Below are 25,229 nucleotides of genomic sequence, written 5' to 3'. Positions count from 1 at the left end.
ACTACTTTCTACTGAAATTGAGAACAGGGCATCAACATATCGATAACTTTAATCGTTGAAGTTCCACCTTTGTTTTTAATTTTAACAGAATCAGTTGGTTCAAATTTGAAAAGTTCGAAATTTTAGTTTCCGGTGCAGTAAAAGATATTTGAATCGCGATTTGGCCTATTCTTTATGCTCTGATTATTTCGTTACATCTAAAACCTTATAAGGAAGTTATACATCAGATATAAGCAAAATATATGCATATGTATTTATAAAGAAGGATTATATTCTCTAATCTAGTGTGAACGAAATAAGCAGTGTATGAGAAGATTGCAAATTATAGAAGGCTAGGCGACTTTTGTATACTTAAAAGAGATCATGGAAAAACGCGATAAGAGTTGGGATATTGACACAACAATGAAATTAATTAAAAGAGTCGAACAGCAACGATTGCTGTGGGACACACATGACATTGATTTTCTGAATATTGTAAAGAAACGACGCGTTTTCAGTGAAATTGGTACCGAATTTGGCTGTATTGGTTCAGAAATAGAACGCAAGTGGAGAGAATTGCGAAACCAATATCGGCGTGAAAAATTGCAATACAGCAACTTGAACGCAATGCCCTCATGGTTTGCTTACGAACATATGCGCTTCGTGGATAACCATGATTCGGTAAATTGTTTTTAGAAAGCAAAACATCAATAATTACATATGCTTAACACGACTCCTAACTATGACTTACAAATATTTAATTTCATTGCTTTCAGTGCAACTCGTTGACCATAGCACCAACATCACCAGTTTCAACAAACTCTTCTCTTGCGGATGCTTCTAACGCATTCTTCCGCGCATATAAATTACAGAATGGCAAATATCCTCAGTACAGTGACACAATTTCTGACGTTGAACAAACACAAATAGCTGATAGGGATGAATTTGAAATTTTCGCCGAGGGCGTAGCAGCTAAGTTACGAAAAATTCAAGATCCTCGTGTTCAGCTGTGTGTACAACGCGACATTGATAATGCACTCTATGATGCATTGATGAAAAATGCAGTACCAAAACGTAACTCAATTAGTGCGCTTACAAGTTCCAGTAGTAATAATAGATATAAATCGCTTAAATACATTGTGCCTGGTATGAGCTCATTTTATAATTATTACCACTGAATCAAAGCAAGCAAAAAACTAACAACTTCGATTTCCATATAGTGGTAGAACGGCACTTTACTGGAATGCAGCAGTGACGCTACCAATGCAGGAACGTTGGATTGAAAGTATCGCAAATAATTTGTAAACGAATGTATACTAGAGCTTCTGCAACCACAAATTCAATAAAATTACACATTTTTCGGCAATTTTATGCATTTTATTTTCAAATGCTCTACAACCTTTTTTATTCACTTCAACAGACAATTTGATCATATAACATCAGTTTCATTCCTTGAAAGAACAACACTACAACGCTGTTGCTTAAATTGAACTTCTAATTAAGGTTATGTTGCTATGAATTTATTGAGTTTTATTTATATTGGCTTTGTGTACATGTTTATTAATTTGCAAATCTAATTCAGTAACCAATATTTAATACTTTTACAGTTAACAACTAACCTACATATCTAAGTGTATGCACGACGCTAAGTCTATATTTGTGTGTATGCACGCACAATTTAAAGGTTACTTATTTTTTGTATACAATAAACTATATTAAATTAAGATACGTATATATTTATATATAATGGTAGTAAATAGCTTATTTTTCTATAAATATATGTGTATATATATGTATAAATAAATTTTCATTTGCTGTCATCGATTTTGATTTAACATATACGTATGTTTGTATATTCACTTTCGAATTATAATAAATATTATTTATAAGCTTTTTATTTTGTTATGACAAAAATTGATCACAATAATTGGTGTACATTAAAGTGGTGAGAGCGAAGAAGGCTGTTTAATTATAACTAAATGAATTTAAATTTTAATGAAATGAAAATATAAATCATAATAAACTATGCAGGGTGCATAGTTTGGAGGTAAATGACTACTAGGAGGGAAAATAGTTTGATTGGACACTGCTGGAAGGCACAAGTACATATGCAGAAATGATTAATTAGATATAAATATTTATACAATTTAAGTTGTTTAAGAAAAATTGTGAAAAATTTAATTAATTGTGAAAATAATTAAGGACATACTCGTATATGGTAAAGTGGCACGTAAATGTATAGAAAAATATGTAAATTTTATAACTAGAAAAAAATTAAAGAACACAAAAAGTTTAGAATATAATTTTTTTAAGTTTAAAAGCAGTTTAGTTTACTGTAATTTTTAACGCTTTTTGTTAAACACGCTATGCTATAGTCATGTAAACGCTAGTGTGCATTCGAGCATAAGTTTAATTATTTATTTTAATTTTTTTTTTGTTTTTTATGCCACGATTTTTCCGCGACAAAATCTGTTTTAAATTCTTGAGTCAATTCTTAACATTGTTTATAACAGCTAATTTGAAATTCTTGTTTTTTTTTTCAATAATATATTAGTTTTCTGTTGTTTATTTAAAGAATGGATTTTTCGATGCTGAAGATTTCATAGTGCACAGTATTTGTCGCTCTAATTGAAAATCATATTCGAGTCCTTTAAGCACGTCCGCAATTTGTGGCAGTGTGGGTAACTGAAAGAAGATGAATTTTTTTTCATAAAAAATTTATTAAATAAAAGTAATATATAAAAATACTTTAGTTAGGCGGTCTCTAACTTCAGCTTCGTACTCACTTCATTATCCGTCTGACGCTTCAGCATTGGATTGATTATAAATGGCACACCCTCAACTTCCGAGTAGGCGCCCAAAGTGCCGACACTATGTCCCGATGTGTTTGTGGCGCAATTTGCAGTGCTTGGTGGGCGTGGTGCAGGCCTTTGTGGTGATTTGATTTGATATGAAGTCTGTATTTCTTCGTAGTCATGGTCGCTAGGCACAGGCGGTAGCTGTCAGATAGTGCAGTAATAAGTGAGAAAATATATTATTAATAAATTGTACACATATTTCCTCCAATATTCACAAATGCAAGTGTGTGTGTGTGTATTTGTATGCTTACCGGCTGATTGGGTGGGCCACCCCAATTACCCGCACCACCACTCAAATTCAAACGATTTAACGCTTTCTCCACCTCACTGCTGCCATTGCTCAAACTAATGACATTCGGTATGGGTGGCGGCGAACGTATGGGAATAGCGCTGGTTTTGTAACAAATCAATACACCATTTATATCGCTGAAATAAAGGCGAGCAAGGGAATCAGTTAAGTTTCTGCTAGCTTATTGCATTGAATTAGGGCTGTTGTGTAGTCTGTACTTACCCAGCTAACTTGAAACCCTCCGGTGCCACTTTCAATTTGGAACAAAGTATTATGTCGGTGACTGCTTGTGTGACATTGCCGCGTTTGGTGAGTTTGTAGGCGATTTGACGTTTACGCCACGCCTTCTGTTCCGTATCGGCGGTACGTGAGAGCAGCGAAAACTCTTTGGGTGGTTGTGTCTTTTCGGGAATCACTCTGGAAATGCATGAAATGAAAGATTTTTATAATTAATTTTTTAAGGTAATGGTTTAAATATTTTTGTTTTAGCCGCATGGCGCAGAACTGCAGTTTCAATAAGAAGTCACTCCCTTGTTGTGTAAGTGCATCCTGAGTTTGAAGTGACTGGTGTAAAAAGCGACATGTGTCCGAAATTTATTTCTCGGGTGATTGATTACCATTGATTACACCTGCTGGGTTTGTAACAACTGAATAGCAACCTGACATGGCGCATGCCTTGAAGTTGTTGTCAATGTCCCTCCCTGTCTGCTCTTTCCTCATAACGGAGCAGCTCCCTTATGGTATGGGGATCAACCGCCATGTACGGTTCCGGTCCTACCATTCTTGTGGAAGCTGTAGAGATGTAGCTTGTCAGCCAGTTCATTTCCGGCGATACCCTTGCGACCAGGCACTCAAATAAGGTGCGCTTGGTTACGATCTGATAGGCTGTTCAGCAGTACTATACACTCCTGCAGTAAAAGTGATTTAACTTCACAAGCGGAGATCGCTTGACTAACAATAGTTTCGTTGGAGGTTTATTTTTGCACACGAATTATAGGCTTCCCCTTGGAATATATTTGAAAAATTTCCCATGACTATGGAGAGCCTGGTACGTGGTCCTGCGACTCCTGCACCAATACCCTCTGACGTTTTCGAGCCGTCGGTGTACCACTTAATAGTGCTCCCTCCTAGCAGTAAGTCCAGCGTGGAATCATTCCATTCCGCCTTACTGCTGTGGGTAACTTTAAACTTCCTAGTGAAGTTTTTTGTTTTGGTAATGCTATGCCTTGGCGGAAGACCCAGTGGTATTTCATCACTTAGATAATCCCTCAACCAAACCCTTCTGCTGTCATTTGAAGCGTACTGAGTTTGGCTGCCTGATTGATTACTATGAGTAGCGGTGTGAGATCCAGCATCACTTCCAGTGCTGCTGTCGGGCAGTAACGCATTGCACCCAATGCGCAGATGCAGGCAAGTCGTTGAAGCTTCGATAGTTGCATACCTATCGAAGTGTGAGATGCTTTTGAGGCATAAGTAATAATCGGTCTTACGATCATGGTGTACAACCACCTAATAACCCATGAGTGCCTTTGTAGCCTTGTAGTCAGGTCTACCTGCTACTTCCATCGAAGTGTAGAATCCAGCGTGTGGCCCAGATAATTGACCATATTAGTCATTTCCGACTCTCTGCCTATACATATAGAATTAATTCCCAAAAAATAATTATGTGAAGAATATCAAAGAGTAAACCTCTTTAGCGTCGACAATTGTGACTTATTTGACAAGTGAATGTACTCATTAAACTATTTTATTTTTATCTCTACCATTAAATGTGTCTATTATCTTGATGTGATTACATATTTTGCTAAGTGCCTACTTATACAAGTATACATACATACATATGTACATATGAATGTCTGCCTGCAGCTAAAGCGCAGTTATTTGAACTTTACTTATTTGCTGAATTTTGTAATACGAGAACTTTTAATCACTTCACATTTAGCCTCATTCATCTCTTTTCTTTGAAAACTTCAATGACTCAATATGTTGGGAAATGCTGACGCTAAATTGTAAAATGTGGAAAGTTTTTCCATTGAAGATACCTCGTATATTTTGTGGTTAATAAGAAGCTTTACAACAAGTTAATGATCGATTGCTAAATTTATACTTTTATAAACTTATATAGTATTTATAAATATTAGTTTACGGAACAGCTAAAATTACACACACACATTTTTAATATTTCATAATCAAATAATTTTACTTTTCGCATAGTTAGCACAGGTACACCTACACTTTTATCGTTATATCGATAAAAACAAGCAATTAACTTCTCATGCAGCGACATTTGCTTTCATAAGTATGTACATTAACGTTATCCATGTGTTGGTATTGATTATTTATAGAAAGTATTAGTACTACTACATTTTTATTGCCGTTTACTGTTTGTTTGCACAGTAAAGTAAACTCCACCAGTTTATAAAATAAACAATACAATAAATTAAGAAAAGACAAGGGTGATTCAAAAAGTCCAAGCACTCAGTTTACCATATTTGGTTTAAATTTTTACAAAACCTAATTTTTTGCACTTAAATATATAACACAGATTTATTTATCATAACATAAGTGTTTCAAATCAACATTTATGAAAAAATAAAATTTTTGAAATGTCGTTGAGGAGATAATGCAAATGAATTAAATTCTTTTCAAGCTGTGAACTTAAATTATAAGGGTTCTACCTCATTTATATTGCAAAACTTTATCAGAGGATCTAGCAATGAAAGCATCCATAAATTCTTGGTTTTATAAATTTGAACTCTGAATTTTCACCGAATCGCACTTGCAGCTTTGAACAATTTGTGAAAGTGGGTGAGTCTTTGGATTTTAAAAAAGTTGAAAACAAATAGAATGGAAATCGTGCATTTAAATCAAAGATTGTTTGGATGAAATATATGGTGACCGTCAAAAATTGTCTAACGAGTACTCTCCGATCTCAAAAAACAAAGAGCAATGTCTATAAGTGATTCGATTCTTCTAAAAGATCCATGATATCGCTCCAGTCGTTTCATCTTTTCGCTAATTCGAGATACCAAGTGCAGCCAGGTCCTGCTCCGCTTGATCTCTTCAAAGAAGGGAGATCTATTTCTTCCTCTACTTCCACCGGCGAATAATGAATGGAAAAACTTCAAAGCTGGAGTATTCTCTTCCATCCGGACAGTATAATCTAGCCTGCGCAGCCGCTGTTTCTTAATTCGCTGAACTATGTCAATGCCGTATATGCATCTCGTACAGCTCATCGTTCCATCGAATGCGGCACTCACCCGTTGCCAATGTGCAAAGAACTATAAATCTTTTTCCGCAGAATCTTTCTCTCGAGTACTCCTAAGGTCGACTCATTAGATGATGTCATTGTCCATGCTTCCGCACCCCATAGCAGGACGGGAATTATGAGGAACTTGTAGAGTTTGGTCTTTGTTCGTCGAGGGAAGACTTCACTTTGCAATTGCTTAATCAGTCCAAAGTAGCACCTGTTAGCCATAGTGACTCTGCGTTGGATTTCAAGACTGATATTGCTGTTGGTGTTGATGCTGGTTCCACGTCAAACGAAATCATCTACATATGATAGTTATGACTGTCACGTTACTACGTGCTAGCCATGTCGCGAATGCTATGACTGTTTGTTGATGACAGGAGATATTTCGGCTTGTTCTCATTCAGAACCAAACTAATCCGCTTCGCTTCCTTATCTAGTCTGGATAAAGGTGTACTAATGGCGCGGTTGTTGAGGCCAAGGTTATCAATATCATTGGCGTACGCTAGCAGCTGTACACTCTTTTAGAAGATTGTAGCTTCTCAATTTAGTTCTTCGGCTCGTATTAATTTCTTCAGCAATACATTGAAGAAGTCACACAATATCGAATCTCTTTATCTGAAACCTCGCTTGGCATCGAATGGTCCTTCCGGATCATGACGGAGCTTTTGGTGTTACTCAACGTCAGCTTACACAGCCGTATTAGCTTTGCGGGGATACCATGTTCAGACATTGCGGCAAAGAAGTAGTTCCTTTTCGTGCTGTCGATGGTGGCTTCAAAATCGACGAAGAGTTGGTGTGTGCTGATCTTCCTATCACGAGACTTTTCCAAGACTTGGCGCATGGTACGAATCTGGTTGATAGTAGATTTTCCAGTTCTAAAGCCATACTGATAAGGTGCAATCAATTCGTTGACAGTGGGCTTCAATCTTTTACACAATACGCTCGTTAAGGTCTTATATGCGATTTTAAGGAGGTTTAACCCATCGCAATTGACGCAGAGCATACTTTTTGTGGATTGGACAGAGCACGCTTAGGTTCCAATCTTCGGGCATGTATCCGACCCTATCTTGCAAAGAAGCTGATCCATCGGCTCCTGGCGCATTGTGGTTCTTCAGGCGGGTAATTGCTATTTGAACCTCCTCATAATCGGTCACATCTATTCCATCCTCATCGATTGGGGAATCGACTTCGTCATTTTCAGATGTTACACTTTCACTGCCGTACAGCAGGCTGGAGAAGTCTTCCCTCCATAACTTCAATAGACTCTGAACATTAGCCACTAGGTCAACACTTTGTTTCTGCAACGGTATGCTGCGGTCTAAAAACCTTCCCTTAGCCGCCGCAAATTTTCGAATTCGAATCGAATGAGGGAAAGCGTGTTTAAGAAGCAGGAGCATGGCTGGGTGAAGTGTATCGAGCTAACAGCAGACTATGTTCAGTAATAAATTTCCCAAAATCGCATTTCTTTTGTAGGTTAAGTACTAATCGGACGAAGCTATCAGTGCAAACAGAAATCGCATAGACAGCTAGCTACTCACTTAGACAGTAGCCAATTACTCACTTCAATTGAGATAAAGCATTATCAACCTCGAGCAATTAGATCAACGCTCGTTGCACTCCAATTACGGATTATAAACAGAAATCAATTGTTCATTTAAATTTCATGCTTTATTGTTATTTGTTTGTAATTTCCTTATTTTTTAGCAAGCTCTGGAAAACAATAGTTTTTCGTTTTTTTTTGTGCTACAAATTAAATTGTAACCAAATTGTAGGCAAATTCGCACAGGTGCGTCTGGGTTTCCAATTAAGCAAGTTTTGAGGCCTGACTCAACAAAAAAACAAAAAAAAAATTATATCCACATAATAAGCCAGGTTTATGTCTGGGAAGCTTTACCGTAGCATTTGTTGTTGTTGTTTATTGTAAATTTAAATATAGCGAATTAATTAGTCAAGGTCTCACCCAGTTGTATACATATTGAACTGGACAAGTGATAGTCAATTATGCAAACAATTGCTTTGATGTAGTGCCAACGGCGCGCTACTACAAACCTTATCAAGCTAAATGTCTGCTGATAGACAAAGTAAAAAAAAAACAACAAAAGCAAAAAAATCGAAAAGTCACAGAAAATGCACTTTATAGAGTGCTTAATGCAAGTGAGAAGCGATGCGCAAAGCACCAAGTGCAATTGAATATAAGAAAGTGTGCAAAAGGAAATACATAAAAAAAAATCAAAATCAAATTGTTTAACGAAAATTATTAATAAAAAGCAAAACAAAAATAGCTTAGTTTTTTTTCACCAAGCATTTCATTCATTTTACGTGCACATCCGCTCATTTTGGAAAAAAACAACAAAAAATAGAAAATAAACAATTTTGGTTAATTAAATTTGTGCAAACAATGAATGCACTGTATACTCAAGCAGTTAGGCACATCACACACTTGCATATTTACACATAAGGGTGCTCCAAAAAAAAGAAAAATTTAATCCAAAAAATGGTTGCCACTTCGAGTTGTCTCAACTCAACCGGTCCATTGTAATACCTAAACACTCCTAAATAACTATTGAGCGAAAGATCCTCAAAAATCGACAAAGCCGACTCGCCTTAAATTTTTTGAGGCGGCTGGTTGTTCAGGTTGTTTCGCCAGATTCTCCGAAGATATGACGGCCAAGATGTTTCAACCTCAGCCTTGCAAAAGCTAGACAATGTAGGATAAAGTGACTGGATGTTTCCATTTTACTATACTCTAAGCAACTTTGACTGCTAGCAGCCGGCAGAAGATCTCGCCGTCGCACAGGAGCTAGTTATTGATCCGCTTGTCTGCAAAATTCACGCAAAATTCAGATGTTCAATGTTAGAACGCAAGAGGACAACGGAGACACAACTCGTTTCCAATACTATGTAATCAGAACAAGGCGCCCCTTTGAGTGGGGTAATACTGCGTATGTTTCGTGAGATTTCTTTTTATGTCAAATATGAGTATTTGAGAAGGTGAATTGAAAATTTCGTTTTTTAAACACCCTAATATTCATGACTTCATGAGTATAATAAATAGTTCATTTAGTTTTTATACTCACTTGAGCGTCTCCACCACATACTCTGGCAAGCCCTCAGTCTTTGATAAGCATAAATAGCGCGTATTCGTGTGTCGGACGAAGAGTATATTTTCACGCCATAAATCTGCGTCGGCATCTTGATCATAAGTACGATGTATGGGTGTGAAATTCTTGGGGCATCTGGAAGTTGTGTGGAAAAAAAATGAATAAACAAATAAGAATTAGAAGCAGAAAATATGCGGTTTTAAACAAAAATACAAATATTTCTACAGAGTTGCATTTGCAACGCAATGAAATAGATATCGAAAGCACGCAATCAAGTGCTACGCGTGCAAAATTGCTGGTAATGAGTTGTTGTTGCATGAGAAGCGTACACTTTAATTTTAAATGAAGTCAAAGTTGAGGAACAGTGGGTTGGTAGTAATTAATAATATTTAACATTTTGAAGGTTAGGATTAAACAAAAGCAAATGCACAGCACAGCGGCTACACTGGCTGGGTCATGTTGTCCGGATGGACGAAAACACTCCAGCTCTGAAAGTATTCGACGCAGTACCCGCAGTGGAAGCAGAGGAAGAGGAAGACCTTCACTCCGTTGAAAGCACCAAGTGGAGAAGGACCTGGCTTCGCTTGGAATATCCAATTGACGCCACGTAGCGAAAAGAAGAAACGACTGGCGCGCTGTTGTTAACTCGGCTATAATCGCATAAGCGGGGTCTACGCCAATTAAGAAGAGAAATGTTGCCGACATTTAACAAAAGAAGGGAAGCTAAAATTTTAGTTTAGTGAATCTTTAATAAAGCTTTCTCATTTATTTTTCGCTAAATGTTTGAACTGTTCTACCTGAGAACAAAGCTTGACATGTTTTCAGAACATTTGATTCGATTCGAACGCGACAAACTTTGTTAATACTATATGCGAGCTTATTGTCCGAGAGACGGGAAAACTTGGAGTGTATACCATTAGGACATCTAAAAAATAGAACATTTCGTTAAGGTTTACGGTAATGGTCTATCTTCCAATCTTCGTCTGTAACGTCGACGAACCGAACCTATTTTCTAGCTGTGAATTGCTGTTGAATCACAACAAATCCATGCGTTCATGAAGCGCAAGTTTAGTGGTGTTGAAAAGGAAACATTCGTGGTCGATCGAATGATGATGGTCGCTGTGAGACGTCGCAAACGGTAGCCAAGCCGGGATTCACTGTTAGGAACGTTTTTTTTGTGTGTTTAGAGGCATTAGTGGGGAATAATATGCTATAAGCTGATGCTTTACGGCCGATCTCTTAATTGGAAACAGCACTGTCTACAATTGGACCGTCCAAAGGGGGCAATCACCTAGAAGCTAAGTCTGCATTGAACGATAGAAGAGGAATTGTGTTCCATCAGGACAACGCCAGGCCACAAACACTTCGGTAGAGACTGACAAAAACTCCAGGAGGTTAATAATTATTGCTATCTGTTCTTGTCTGTCTATGCAGATTTATTTTGCTGATGAAAAATTCGTTTTAAGAGAGTCTTGTGAAAATCGACATTTCGGAATTTTTGTCAATAGCGACGAAGGTTTCTATGCGAGTGGCTTTATGAGCACACCGATAGTGACAGGCTGAACTTTTTAACAATTTGGACGAGAGTTTCTATTAAAAAGTTGCTTTATGAAATTCTTCGGCCTCAATCGGATCTTAACCTTCAATTTAATGCAAAAAAATGGATTTGTTTCACTACATACACCTTATTTTTTTAGTTCAATTTGCCAAAACTCAAGCTCTAAAACCCATAATACTTGTTTTACGACTTAATCTAACAATTAGAAGCAAATATTGCCGTGCTGTTAATATTTTTTAAGCAACAACTCCACTATTGAGCCACCGTACCCTACCTTCCCGCGTATACAGAGTAAACACAAGTGTATCTAAGAATGTTAGCCGCGTCAAAGTGAAGGGGAATATGCTACAAATAATACTTAGATAGGGAATTTCAAGAAAAATGCATGCATGCGGAAGCAAAGTAGGCTAATTATGCGACCACAAGCACGAGTGCCCACAATACCGGCGAGCAAATAAGAGCACCCCAACGTTAACAGCAAAAACGAGCAACGACATAAGTAAGTCCATTAGCCAAAGTGTAGCAAAGAATTTGCGGGCAACAAGCAACCGGCACGCTTTCTTAGACAACGATCAAATACATTGTAAAGAAATTGGCTCATGGCAGCACTTATTTGCGGCTTCCAATGACTTGTAAAGGGGGATTTTTTAGAGTTATAGGTTTTATATCTCTAAAAAATACGGAAAAATCTATATTTTGAATTTTTTGGTTCGCAATTCAGTCATTGAACAAAATTGGGACTGCTTTTTTTAGAGGTACCGGCTTTTAGGTCCAATTTTGCGCCACTTCTTAAAGATAGTCGGTCTTAGCTCACCAATAAGGTGGCGAATCTTTATTTGCAACTGGTCAGTCACCGCTTGACTTGCACCGATCCTTCCGACAAGTAGTCAAACGAAGTGAAATCTCATGACCTTGCGGCCGTTATCGAGAGAGGCGAATAAATCGCGGACAATTCCCCCGGACCCGGAGTTCTCAGGGTAGCCGGGTTGCGCTGCAACAATTTTTGATTTTTTTTTTCTCATTGGGCCCGGGGAGGATATAGAATGTTGTTTTCTCACTGCGGCGCTTCTCAGGGCGTACTTTTTTTAATATCAACAAACAAATGTGAAAAGGCTTGTTTGACAGTTAAATACACACAAACAACAAGCTGTTATAAAAGCTATCACCATAGGAAATCTCTCTCTAAAAAATACACCCTTTATATACAACACAACAAATATTTTATATATAAAAATCTATCTATAAGCATATACCAATGCATGTATTGCATCGATACTTATACGTACTTCTCGTAGTCCTCGACAATTTGCAACGACGTAATGGGTCGATTGTCGGGTAAAAAACTCATTATGGAATTGATGACGTTCTTTTGTGTGGATAGCGCGCCGACTGAGTTGACGGCATTGGGTGATGTGGGCACACCGATACCACTCTGTATATGTTTGCCGGCTTTATTCATGTTGTTGCTGCTGTTGCTAATCTGGGCTTTTGCGACGTTGAAGCAGTTGCTGCGCAGGTGAGGACTGGCAACACGCGAAATTATTACCGCCGCTATTCAACTATGTGTTGATGTTTGACTTTTATTGACAGCTGCTTCGTACAGCGTAATCGTTGTTAGATCGTTCCACTGCTTGAATGATTGGAATAATTTATATCCGCTAACTTTTGTTTTTAATTCCTTGTTTTTGTTGTGCACACTCAGCCATGCAAATAAGTATGTGTGGTCGCGGTATTTTAGCAATTCAGCGCTGTCTAATGTTCTCTGATATCTTAATTTGTGCGCTGAAAGTAAAGAACAGCAAAGAAGTAAAACATAAATATATTGTGATTATTAGTAATTTTTGCATAATATAAATTCTGCACGTCTATGATAAGTACGCTAGTTGAATAAGAAAGTGTGTACGCTGATTGATTGATAGCGCAAACACACACATATAAAAATGTACATTAGGGTGTCCGACTGAACAGACCACCGTCCAACATGCAGTGAAGAAAATATAGCAGCGGTAGCTAAGAGTGTACACGAAGACCATGGAGAGTCGATTCGGCGCCGTTCGCAGCAACTCGGACTGACCTATGGAACGACTTGGCCCATTTTACGTCGAGATCTTAAATAGAAAGCGTGCAAAATACAGCTTGTGCAAGAACTATGGCCGTCCGGCCTTCCCAAGCAACATCGTTTCGCTCCATGGGCTCTTGAAAAGTTCCAAGAAGATTCGACGTTTTCGAGTCAAATTTTGTTCAACGATGAGAACCGTTTCTGGCTCAATGGGTATGTAAAAACACAAACATGCCATATTTGGGACGAAGAGCAGCCTGAAGAGTTTCAAGAGAGAGAAATGGTAATTTCATCCAGAAAAACATCGGTTTGGTGTGGTTTGTGTGTCGGTGGTATCATCAGTACATATTTTTCCAAAATTGATGCCGTCAATGACTTGCCAAATTGCGACCGTTTTCGCGCCTTGAGAACAGATTATTTCATGCCGTGATCTCGACGACATTTGGTTTCAACAAGATGGCGGTGCCAAGATCGTGTGATATTACACTTTTCCTGTGGGGATATGTGGAGTCTAAATTCTATGCGGACAATTCCGCTTCGATTCAGGCCTTGGAGCAATAATACTAACAATTTAACAATGTTGGCTCTTAAAATATTACTCCTGGTAGTTTTGGTATCAGTTGCCAATGCCTTCTTTTTCTTTCCAGATTACACAAGTCTAAATGTGAATGAGAATGGAAAACCAGGACATAAACATAAACGCTAACCACTTCTACAGCAGCAACAATCACATCACCAAGCAGTACAACAGCAACTATACCATCTTCTTGTCGGTTAGGACGAAGGCCACGCAATGGAAGTAATAGAAGAGCAACTGGAAGTAATATAAGAACAGCTGTAAGTAATAGAAGAGTAGCTACAGGGAGTAGAGCAAGGAATAGTTCGCGTGTGGGAGTACGCTCGGCACCGCTCAAAAGCGCTAACAGAACCAATAACAGATCCCTCCAAAGCAACAGAAATGGTAATACTCACAAGAGAAAGCCGCTGGAGGTGTAAGTGCTCGTCGACTTGGTAGACGAAAGTTGAAATATTAATTTTATTCTTCTTCTTAATTGGCGTAGACACAGCTTATGCGATTATAGCCGAGTTAAGTTGGAGGATGGAGTCATGTGTAGAAGTTCACGCAAGTGAGGAAAGTTCTCAGATAGCCATTCACTTGGGAGTGGCAAGAAATGATTATTTTACACATGGCTCAAGCAGCTCCAACTATCCTCTGGGTAGCCTAAGAACATCCGTTCGAAGGCGAGCTAAAGTGAGAAGGCGAAACATCCTCTACATAGGGTTGTGCGCTGGGTTTGGGACCCGCCACGTAATATCACCGTATATGTCATCCAAAGTATAATAGATTTCAAAGCGCGGTATCGCTTCCAACAAGAATAATTGTTTCACCGACCGATATTCCTCTTTCGCCATTTCTTTGTATTTAAATTTGGATTGTGACAATAGCCTTCTACGAGAGTACTGCACGATAGTAGATTTGTCTTGCGATAGTGGGCAGCGGGTGATGGGACTATTTACTTATAAAACCGCCTACTCGTAAGACAGAAGTATGGCTATCTCACATAAAGAAATTGAGCCGGATATCATCTGGCCAAGGGCTATTATGTCTGAGTTCCTATTTAGATGGGTAATTTTTAAGACTTGTTTGACATCATTGGATCAACAGCAGCAGGGTTACTTCGCAACTTCCTGATTCTTGCTGACATTGAATTCAACCCGGGCCTGAAAGAATTTCTCTGCTGCTTTTGCTCCAACCAAACCATAACGCGGTAAGGTGTAACACGTGCAAAGGATGGAATTATTCTAAGACGTGCTCAAGCCTTAAGCCACATTGGGAGTGAACTACACACTTCTACGGCTGTTTGCACCTGGTTCGAGTCACTACAGACGCAACTAACTTCAGACACACGTTGAACGCCATTCACAGAGGAGCCACTGACACCTTCACCGGCTCCTTTACACTGAAGTCGTACTTGGAGTCAAACTACATATACATAACTAATTGTATATGACGACCCAAACTCCTGTGAAAAAGTTAACCTTTAACCAGCAGATCCATTAACCTTCTAGTGAATAATCCACACCGATCTAAAATAAAATGGCCTGCTAAATGGTATTTGGAATTCTCTGCGCGCATAATAATAATAAACAGATATGCAAAGAGAAGTAAAAAATATACACAGTAGCTGCTAAAAGCTCCAAGGAACTCAAACAATGTATGTATGAATCATACGACTTATCTATGATAAATAATAATAATAAATTCTTTAAACAAAAGAACATTTTAATACAGATAAACAGCGTAAATAAGGGCAATAAACTTTAGAAAAATGCTGCGAAACCGTGTAAGTTCCGAGATGAAACAATCTGAACAAAAGATAAGAATAAGACGTCACTAACGTCATTGCTAACGTGGAAGATAAAATAAACAGTTTCAAATGATTCTACATAGATATAGACCTTTTTCATTATCAAGACTTTCACTAGAATTTTTGTATCAATATTAAGTTTTTGGAGAAAAAAAAACATCTCGAGTAAATAATTTCGGAGCTACTGCGCTGAGTGACAGAAGCGAGATGTTTTCGTTTCTATTAATAGTGGACTTTGGAGATAACGAAGGTGAAAGTGATGAACTGAAAACTAATTTCTTTTTTTTTTAAGAACGTTTACGAGCTCAGCTATTAAAACGCAAAAATTGAAAAAAAAACACAGGCGCAAGAAATAATACTGATCAAAGACTTTTAGTGTACACTGTATGGAATTCAATCGAATGAGTCATTATTAGTAAGACTCCACTTGTTATGCAATAATTTGAAACAGCTTAATTAGATCTGAAGAACAAAGTGAATCATATGAGCAATCTTTGCTGTAAAAGGAATACTGTATATTTCTAACAGGTTATACAGTTACGACGAGAATTCAGAGCAAGCACAATTTGAGCTGTCATAACATCGTTCTTAAGAAACGAATCGAATATGGTATATAAAAGAGATAGGTAATAGAGAGAGCGCTGAAGATAATAACGGCTGATACTCTCAACTGATAAAATACATTGATTGTATTCAGAATTAAGTCGCTCAAGAAAGAAAATAAGATCACAAGACCCAATTTTAGGTAAGAAGGAACAGGAAACTATTAACAAAGTTCAGTAAGTTCGATATTGCTATATATCTTCTGCTTGTTGAGGAATTTGTCATGTCATGCTTTAAAGGATGAGAAACTGAAAAGGGTATGTAGTAGCTGGATTCGACATAGTCCAAATTCTTTAAAAAACCATTTGTTGTGACTGTCTGAAACACCTTCCCTTCTTTTGGCGGATATAAATTGGTATAACTTCCAGGTAATCCGCTTAGATTTTCCCGTCCTGCTATATGGTACAGAGGCCTGGACGATGACAACAACTGATGAGTTGACGTTGCGAGTTTTCGAGAGAAAAGTTCTGCGAAAGATTTATGGTCCTTTGCGCGTTGGCCGCGGCGAATATTGCATTCGATGGAACGATGAGCTGTACGAGATATACGACGACATTGACATAGTTCAGCGAATTAAAAGACAGCGGCTACGCTGGCTAGGTCATGTTGTCCGGATGGACGAAAACACTCCAGCTCTGAAAGTATTCGACGCAGCACCCACCGGGGGAAGCAGAGGAAGGTCTCCACTCCGTTGGTAGGAACAAGTGGAGAAGGAACTGGCTTCGCTTGGAATATCCAATTTGCGCCACGCGGTATCTACGCCAATAAAGAAGAAGAAGAATCCGCTTAGATTGACTGAAAAATAGCTAAACCTGAGTCATACCCAAACTGCACTGATGGTAATATGATCCCACAGAATCAAATTGCACATGGTATGGGAATGTGTCAGGCAACTAAATGCAGTACGAAAATTTCGGCTACTTTGGATTTAGAGACATACAGAAGTTGAAAGAAATGAAATAAGACAAACTTGCGAAAACAACGGCCTCGGCGCCGCCGACGCGAACAAAACCCTTTTTCCTCAAGGAGGAACTGAGACGTGAGGAAGAGGTGAAAAGAAACATGTACTGGATAGTAGTGACGAAATGAGCAAACAAAGTAGAAAGTAGACCAACACTTAATCACGAGATTTACAATAGGTTGTTAAGTAGATTATCTCACTAAAAGTTTTATGGTGATTTAGTTTTACCAAAAATACAAGCCAAAGAGTGGTACAAACCCTTCAAAGAGGGTCGAGAGATCATTGAAGACATGCCTCGTTCTGGACGAACCTCGAACTTTTCAACTGATGAAAATATTAAAAAATTGGAGAATATGGTTCTTAAAAATCGTCAGACAAGGGTTGGAGAGATGACAAGAGAGCTCGACATCTCACGCGAGTTCGTTGAAATAATTTTGGTGGATATTTTGTGTATGAAACGCGTTCTTGCTCGACTCTGCCCGATAAAGCTGATTTTTTTTTTTCAAAAAGTGAACAAAAGTAGTAAAAAAGAGTAAGTAAGAGTAAAAAAGAGTAAGTAAGAGTAAAAAAGCGCGCAATACCGCTCCCTGGAACCCTCGATATTGATGATTTTATTTACATTTACCGGGTACTTTTTTGTCACAATTTACATATCAAAACAAGTATTTTCAACTAACATAATGACACAACGAAAAAACCCTGAGTCATTATAATCATCATTCTACTATATACCACTCTATATCTCTATTGGCCTTATCTATTTGAATAAAAAATATAAAAATAATTTATTTATAACAACAAAGAATCTGCTGACTTAGTTTGCACTTAATGGCAATGGCGATGTCACAGACTGCGTCGCTGTATAAACTCGTATGTCAATGTCAATAGGCCACAAATATTAAAATGCATAAAACAGTGATTCATTAAATGTAATAAAGTACCGACAATGCTGATAATGTTTAAATGTAGTTATCAAAACGTTTGTTGACATACGCAGATTCGTAAAAAATAATTAAGAAAAAGCAAAAAGTGAAAATGTGGCGGCGCTCGAGTTTGCATAATTTCAACACAAAATACATATGTATGTACTATATATATGTAAGTATGTATAAACAATCACTTAACAACACGTAATTCCCCAGTTGATGTTTCATCCATTGAGCGACCTGCGCCTACGCGCAGCTAGTCGCTTTTTATTAGCAATACTCATTAACTGGAATTTGCAAATAATTTCATTTTGATTGTTGTATGGGATTTTAACTGTTTTTATCGACACTCACGCCGGTTTGCCGCAAATATGTTCGACGAAAATTTCGTACAGAGTACAAGAAGCGTAGAAGAAAAGACGGCAAAAGAGGAAACGGTAATAGCGTCAAAAATTTTATGACTTCCAAAGTGTGTTAGTGCTGAACGAATATGGGTGCTGAGGTAATTTATTAAAGTTTTGCCGCAACAGAAAAGGAAAAAGCGCAGCAAATTGAACTGGAAAAAAAGAAACGAAAAATAAAACATGCAAATGAGTATTCGAGAAAGTAGATGATATGGGTCGAACGGTGCGAAGAAAGCAAAGTAGTTGAAATATATAAAACAAATATACTAAAATTTTACACATATTGCGACTTACGTAAGGTTTCAAGACCGGAGCATATTCCTAGGTAGGACCCAAATTGCTAATTTAGTGGCTGATGCTCAGAGCATACTGAAGTTGTGAGCGAACACTTCTCCAGCCTGTTAAACGCCAGTGAAAGCGTAATACCTGGAGATGGCGAACCAGATTCCCCAATCGATGAAGATGGAATACATGTTCCATTGCCTGACTATGTTGAAGTTCGAATAGCAATTACCCGTCTGAAGAGCAACCGGCCGAGTTATTTAAATAAGACGGCGAAGATCTGACAAGATGATTGCATCAGCTTCTTGCCAAGATATGGTGGGATGAAAGCATGCCCGAAGATTGGAACCTATGTAAGTGTACTCTGGCCAATTCAAAAAATAGGATAATCCATAATTTGCGCCAATTACTATGGATTAAGCCTCTTTAATATCGCATATAAGGTCGTATTGAGCGTAGTGTGTGAAAGATTGAAACCCACCAAATACCAAATTACCGCTGTGTAAGTTGACGTTGAGTAAAACCAATGTATGTCGATGATATTGACATCATTGGCTTCAACAACCGCGCCCTTAGTTCTTATTTTTCCAGACTGGAGAAGGAAGCGAAGCGTATGGATCTGATTGTGAACGAGAACAAGATGAAATATCTCCTGTCATCAAACAAACAGTCATCGCATTCGTGTTGACAGTCATAACTTTGAAGTCGTAGATAATTTCGTCTGCCCTGGAACCAGCATCAACACCAGCATTGAAATCCAACGCAGAATCACTCTTGCCAACAGGTGCAAAGTAAAGTAGGATTTTACTTTACTCTCGACGCATAAAGACCAAACTCTATGAGTCCTTTGTTACTGCCGTCCTGTTATATGGTGTGGAGGCATGGACAATGACATCATCTGATGAGCCAGACTTACGAGTATTCGAGAGAAAGATTTGTGGTTCTTTGAGCACTGGCAAAGGCGAATACCGCAGTCGAAGAGACAGCGGCTGCGCCGGCTAGGTCATGTTGTCCGGATGGAAAAAAACATTCCAGCTTGGAAAGTTTTCGATTCAGTACTCGCCGGTGGAAGTAGAGCAAGGGATCCATCAGATGGAGACCGACCTCGCTGTGGTATCTCGAATTGGCGCCATATTACAGTCCCTTCCATGTAAGAAATCGTAATGGTGGTATTGTAACCTCGAACAATGTATTCAGATCTTGATTCTAGAATCGGTTTGAAGCCATTTAAAAAATTGTATAATGAATGAGTCGTTGTTGTTGTTGTTTTAACGAAAATTCAATCCCCGTTGGGATGGTAAGTGTCATTTGTGTTGTCGTCGATGTCATCTAACGGGAGGCCCAGGAAACGTGCTGTTTCGACGGGGTCGGTCCAAAGGGAAAAAGTGTTAGATGAGTGGGGTTCGTGGGGCATGCAAAGAGGTGGTCAGTGTTATGCGGAGACTCGTTGCATGCAGGACATACATTCGGTATGTCAGGGTCTATTCTTGATAAGTAGAAGTTTAACCTGCTACAGTATCCAGAACGAAGGTGCGCAAGCGTCACAAACGTTTCTCGCGGCAGCTAGAGCTCTTCGTCTACTATGGATGGTGATTTGACTCCAAGAACGCTATTCACGGGAAGGGAGTCGGTGAAGGTGTTGATGGCTCCGCTGTGAATGAGTCCGACCTTATCGGTGGGGCGCCTTAGCATATAATATCTTCAGAAAAATCAAAGGTAGCATAGACAAATAGGCTACAGGAACGACCAAAGTGCAGTTGTTGTTCTTGTAGCGGTTATCTTGGGTGGTACGGTTCAGTTGGTTCTCATCGAAGTCATCCAATGATAGGCTCACGAAACGTGCTCTTTTGACGAGGTCGTACCATAAGGAGAAAGGTATTAGGTGAGGTTCGCTGGGCGTGCAAAGAAGTGTTTAGAGTCATGAGGTAGGTATTCAACAAGATAGGATATATGGTCGCGATATAATGAGCTGTAAGCAGTCTTTTATATCTAGTTTAAAGCTTTGATTTTAAATCGAATGCTTAGATCTTTGTTACCTTATCACCCATACTGATTAGTTTTATAAATAAACCTACTATCAAGTAAAAGTATCCATCGACATATATTGTTCTCAGAGGATTACATTCGTTCACAATTAAAAAGTTGTGTGCGCTATACCAATGACTCTTCTGGGTGTTTATCATAAGTTTATCCGAAAATTTAAATCTACAATTTCGCTTAGTTGTAATAGAAAGTCCACTTCATAGTGAACAAAGGGAACAGTGTTGCTGGATGGGTAGACTTTAACATGTAATCTGGGTCATGTGACTGACCATCTACGATTATATTTGCCTTATGTAGAATGTAATAAGATTTAAGTTCAGCGAACCACGGAGCGTACTTGCTGTAAAGCTGAACACAAAACGTTATTTTTAGGTGGTAAAACCCACTCAAGCTGTTTTAAAGAAATAAAAGTTTATCGCACTTAAGAAATTGAAGTTGTAAATTTTACGGAGAAGAAGCAGCCGGACAAAAACTGCGCTTTGTTGTCTGCGCTCCAGCTACGAGCAAGAAAATCGCTAAGCCAATATGAAAACTCAAAATCAAGTTATGGCGAAACGTTGACACAGCGACGACCAACAAAGAATGGATGGCAATTGGCATGAGAAGATGGAGTGACGGCGAGACGACAACATAAAGAATTAGCAGACGAACAAAAGATGTGAAATGCTGGAAAATTAGGGAAAGGGATAATATTGAGAGCCGAGTAAGTACGCATAAACAGCGCGCTTGATAAGGGCAATGTGCTGGAAGTCGCGTGGCTGCAGCTAACAAGTGATTGGGCGACAAACGTTTTCGAAGAGTGCTTAAGCTGCAGACATACAGACATAAAAACTGATTAACAATTGACTGAGTGGCATGGAAAAAAGTTCAAAGTTTACAAAAACAGCACATGAAGTTCAATGAAACAGAAAGAAAAATTGCATGCACGCCGGAGGACGTGTCAGTCAGGCAGCATAGGAAAGCACACCAGCAGCTCATAGTTGGAGATGTGCCGCACACGTTTCTTGCGGCGCGTGAGGGTTTAATGTTTTTATTTTTATGCTGTTTACCTCGCTCAGCGATAGAGCAAAGCGCAAATGACGACCGGGCAGAAGACATGATGATAGCGTGGTCGACCGTTTGAATGGTGGACCGAGTGGTTTCATAGTTTTGATTATGCTTGTGTAGCTATTTTATGAAAAGTTTACATTTTGAGTCAATTGCTGCAATGACCTCCAGTGGACGCGCATAACTACATTTAATAATTGTCCCTGTCTATATGGTTTTGTTGCCTTGAATTCATATTTTATACTTGTATACACGCAGTAATAAACAGATAAAGTCTTTCAACATATTTTATATGAGAATGATGAAGTATCTGATTAATTAGGAATTTAGTGAGCTACAATATCCAGAACGAAGTCAATAAGCAAGTCAGGCTCTTGTTCTGTTTGGTTGGTAGTTTGTTTCTTAGGAAGTCATTCCTCGGGAGGGAATCCATTGGGAACTTCAAGGTGTATAACGGTTAGAGGCTTTTTAAAAATTGGTAATTTCCGAAGTCTGGTCAGTTTAGTATTGGATTTCGATCACGTATTACAGGAAGTCATTCCTCAGAAGGGAATCCATTGGGAACTTCATGGTGAATAACGGTTAGAGCCTATTTAAAAATTGGTAATTTCCGAAGTCTGGTCGGTTTAGTATTGGATTTCGACCACGTATTGCAGGAAAAGCGATTAGCCAGGCTATTACACTTTTCCCAAGAATTCCTAACAAAAACAACTTGGATGAGTTCGAGATGGAAGCATCCTACCTTCATTGTGTAATCTTCTTCAGAAAACATTAATAAACAACTCAAAATTGTACGGTTTGAATGGCAAAACTTAAATTAAGTTTTTATCGAAACCCTTTAACGGAAGAACCAGAAAACATGTTGTTTCGACGAGGTCAGACCATACGTAGAGCTGAGATGAGATGAGGATTCATTTGACATGACAATGGGTTCTACTACATCTGGTTGATAGATTTTCTATTTTTGTGTCAATGCTAATCAGTAGAAACTTTCGGTACACTTGTCAGTTGCCGCTCATTATCGGAAAATTTTCTTTTGGTGTCGCTCATTACGATCACATGGGCAATACGAATCGGACAGCTTGAGTCGAACACGTTTTTGCTTTGCCTTTCACGTGGTCAAAATTATTTTTGAAAAGCTAATTTTTATTCTGAAATACTTTTATCATATTATTCATATTTACACATTATAAAAAAATATATATGATAAAATTCAGAATATACATAATTATATTATATACATACATATATTGTAGATATTTATTTGAAACCGAGCTCAGCAAATTCTTGAGAAAACTTGCACTCGCCAACAATAACTCGGTTTTGGCGACAAAAGAGTCCGAGTGTGGACTCATACGCTAAGCGGACAAACTGAAATTTTGTTTTTTTTTTTTGTTTTACTAATCCAATAATATTTTTAGTATGATTAGTTAATACATTTTTTAAAACCGGTGTAATAAAATTATTAGAGATTTGAAACTTCTTAATGAAGTTCTAAAGCTACAAAATCTTACAAAAGCCATAAGACTTTAAAGACAACAAACATAATAAACTATGTACCAGCAAACAAATGTCAGCACTATAATGCTGAAATTAGGTCAATTACAAATTTTCATAGTACATACCTACAAACGCATTTGCTGGTGTAAAGTTTACTTTGGTGTGAATGGAATACATTAACATACATATGTACATATACCGTTTCTTTTCGTACTTACATACAAGTATGTACGTACGTATATACATATGTACATACAACCAACTATATACAACTTGTAACAAAGAATAAAAGTGAATTACTATACAAAGGAATATTTTTCTTCTTCTTAAATATGCTTATTAAGTATTTGTTTATTATAAGATAGAAAAAACATTATTTTGAACTGCATTTGTATGTGTAAAATATAAATTATTACACATGTAGATGTAGCACTGATTTCTTTAAAATCCTTCAAACTTAATAACGAAAATTTCAATACAATCTTATTAGCATGTAATATATTATCTACTGTGAAACACTCGACGCTTCTTTCAATTTTTTATTTTAAACGTGCCGCATTTAACCACCAATCATGGTTTTGTACGTGATTACTTAATAAAATTCTCATAGCTTCTTTGCTTTTCACACTGCTTTAGTCGGCAATATTAACCCACTTGCTGGGAGATACCTACGTATGCACCTTTATATACATATAAATGTATGTATAGATAAAGAAAAGGTTGGTGCAGCAGCAAAACTCTCATAATAGAAAACATGAAATACCAGTTTAACAATGAAAACAAACGCTCGCCAAAAGATCAGAAGTAATAAAATCGGAGTAATTCAATTCTTGCAGTTAAATGTTTTATACCAACACGTTAATTTGAGATGTAATAAAAAAATTTGCAAATGATATCCCTGGCCAAATAGGCAAGAAAATAAGTTGAAGTACTATAGTATATCTGTATGCATACATATGTATAAAAACCCTCAATATATTACCAAAAAACACTACTAAAATTTACCTGATTTCCGACAAATATCGAACACGCAAATAGAAATATGTGCCGTTTGGGGGCACTTTGGTGAAATTAAAGGTAAGTTGAAGTGTTGCAGACAAAAAGACTTCACTTTTTTTTTGCCTTTCAGCGTTTCTGTAGGTCTTCTTTCCTTTATTTATCTATAATATGCACTTTTTTGCAGTACAATGCCATCTGCTCTTTCCCGATAGCGCTGTTGAGAACTCTTGCAGCTTTCAAGCAGTTACACTAATATATATATATTTTCGATTTTTTATTATACACAACAAGAGTTTTAGCTGCCTTGTTAAATTCTTATATTTTCCGAAATTTGATTTTCACATTAGAATTTATTTCCTTCTACTTCACAGCTTCCTTTTCCACATCAATGTCGCGTAACTTTTATATATTATTTCATTCGTTTCACTTGATTATGCACAACACTTCACTTTTATTTTTAGCCACTACGTCTTTCATTAATGCTCTTTCGAACGTTTCTTTGTGGCAGCAATAAATTTTAATTCTTTTTATAACTATTAGAGATTTTTCTAATTTCATAAAATTGACCGCCGCAGACCAAACACTTCAAAACAACACAACAATTTCCAATCAACTGAAATTCTTCTTTGATGGAATTGAATACAAAAGTGCTGCCAACCCTTGTCAAGAATGTGGTGCAATGATATAATTAATAAATATATATATATATATATATATATATATATATATATATACATGTATGTAGGTATGTGCATTTGTCAAAAGACCGGTATAATCTAAGTAATTATTGTGAATAAATGGTAATTAGAATAACTTTTCAATCGCTTTTACATTTTCTTTGTAGTAAATTATAAAATTTGGTTCTTATAATTTATAAAAAGCAAATTGATAATAACTTTAACACCAGCCTGCCATGGCAACGAGTAACACTGAACATACCGCGCAGTTTTGAAGCAAAATACTGCACTGAACACAACTGAACAGCTGTGCATGGAAAA

At 37.6% G+C, this 25,229-nt stretch overlaps 2 protein-coding genes across 3 annotated transcripts; one reads left to right on the top strand and one right to left on the bottom strand.

Moving 5' to 3' along the window:
* The first annotated feature begins 114 nt into the window (after positions 1-114).
* On the top strand, positions 115-1,347 carry LOC120773657. Of its 2 annotated transcripts, XM_040102670.1 has the most exons (3): positions 115-660; positions 756-1,125; positions 1,200-1,347. In XM_040102670.1, the coding sequence occupies exons 1-3, from the start codon at positions 364-366 to the stop codon at positions 1,232-1,234; spliced, it is 702 nt and encodes a 233-aa protein (XP_039958604.1). In that variant the 5' UTR covers positions 115-363; the 3' UTR covers positions 1,235-1,347. The 2 variants fall into 2 exon arrangements, with proteins under 2 accessions (XP_039958604.1, XP_039958605.1); XM_040102671.1 differs by having other exon boundaries at positions 756-1,347.
* A 672-nt stretch (positions 1,348-2,019) lies between these two features.
* Positions 2,020-24,845, bottom strand: LOC120773656 (multivesicular body subunit 12A). Its single transcript, XM_040102669.1, has 7 exons — positions 24,238-24,845; positions 12,325-12,820; positions 9,457-9,615; positions 3,349-3,543; positions 3,089-3,263; positions 2,766-2,978; positions 2,020-2,664 (listed from the first exon to the last, which is right to left on the bottom strand). Exons 2-7 carry the CDS (start codon positions 12,495-12,497, stop codon positions 2,545-2,547), a joined length of 1,035 nt encoding a protein of 344 aa, XP_039958603.1. The 5' UTR covers positions 12,498-12,820; positions 24,238-24,845; the 3' UTR covers positions 2,020-2,544.
* Between the last annotated feature and the right edge of the window lie 384 nt (positions 24,846-25,229).

Source organism: Bactrocera tryoni, chromosome 4 (assembly GCF_016617805.1).
Source record: "Bactrocera tryoni isolate S06 chromosome 4, CSIRO_BtryS06_freeze2, whole genome shotgun sequence".
Taxonomy (NCBI): domain Eukaryota; kingdom Metazoa; phylum Arthropoda; class Insecta; order Diptera; family Tephritidae; genus Bactrocera; species Bactrocera tryoni.
The sequence above is the reverse complement of the archived record's forward strand: the minus strand, read 5'-3'. Positions and strand labels throughout refer to the sequence as shown.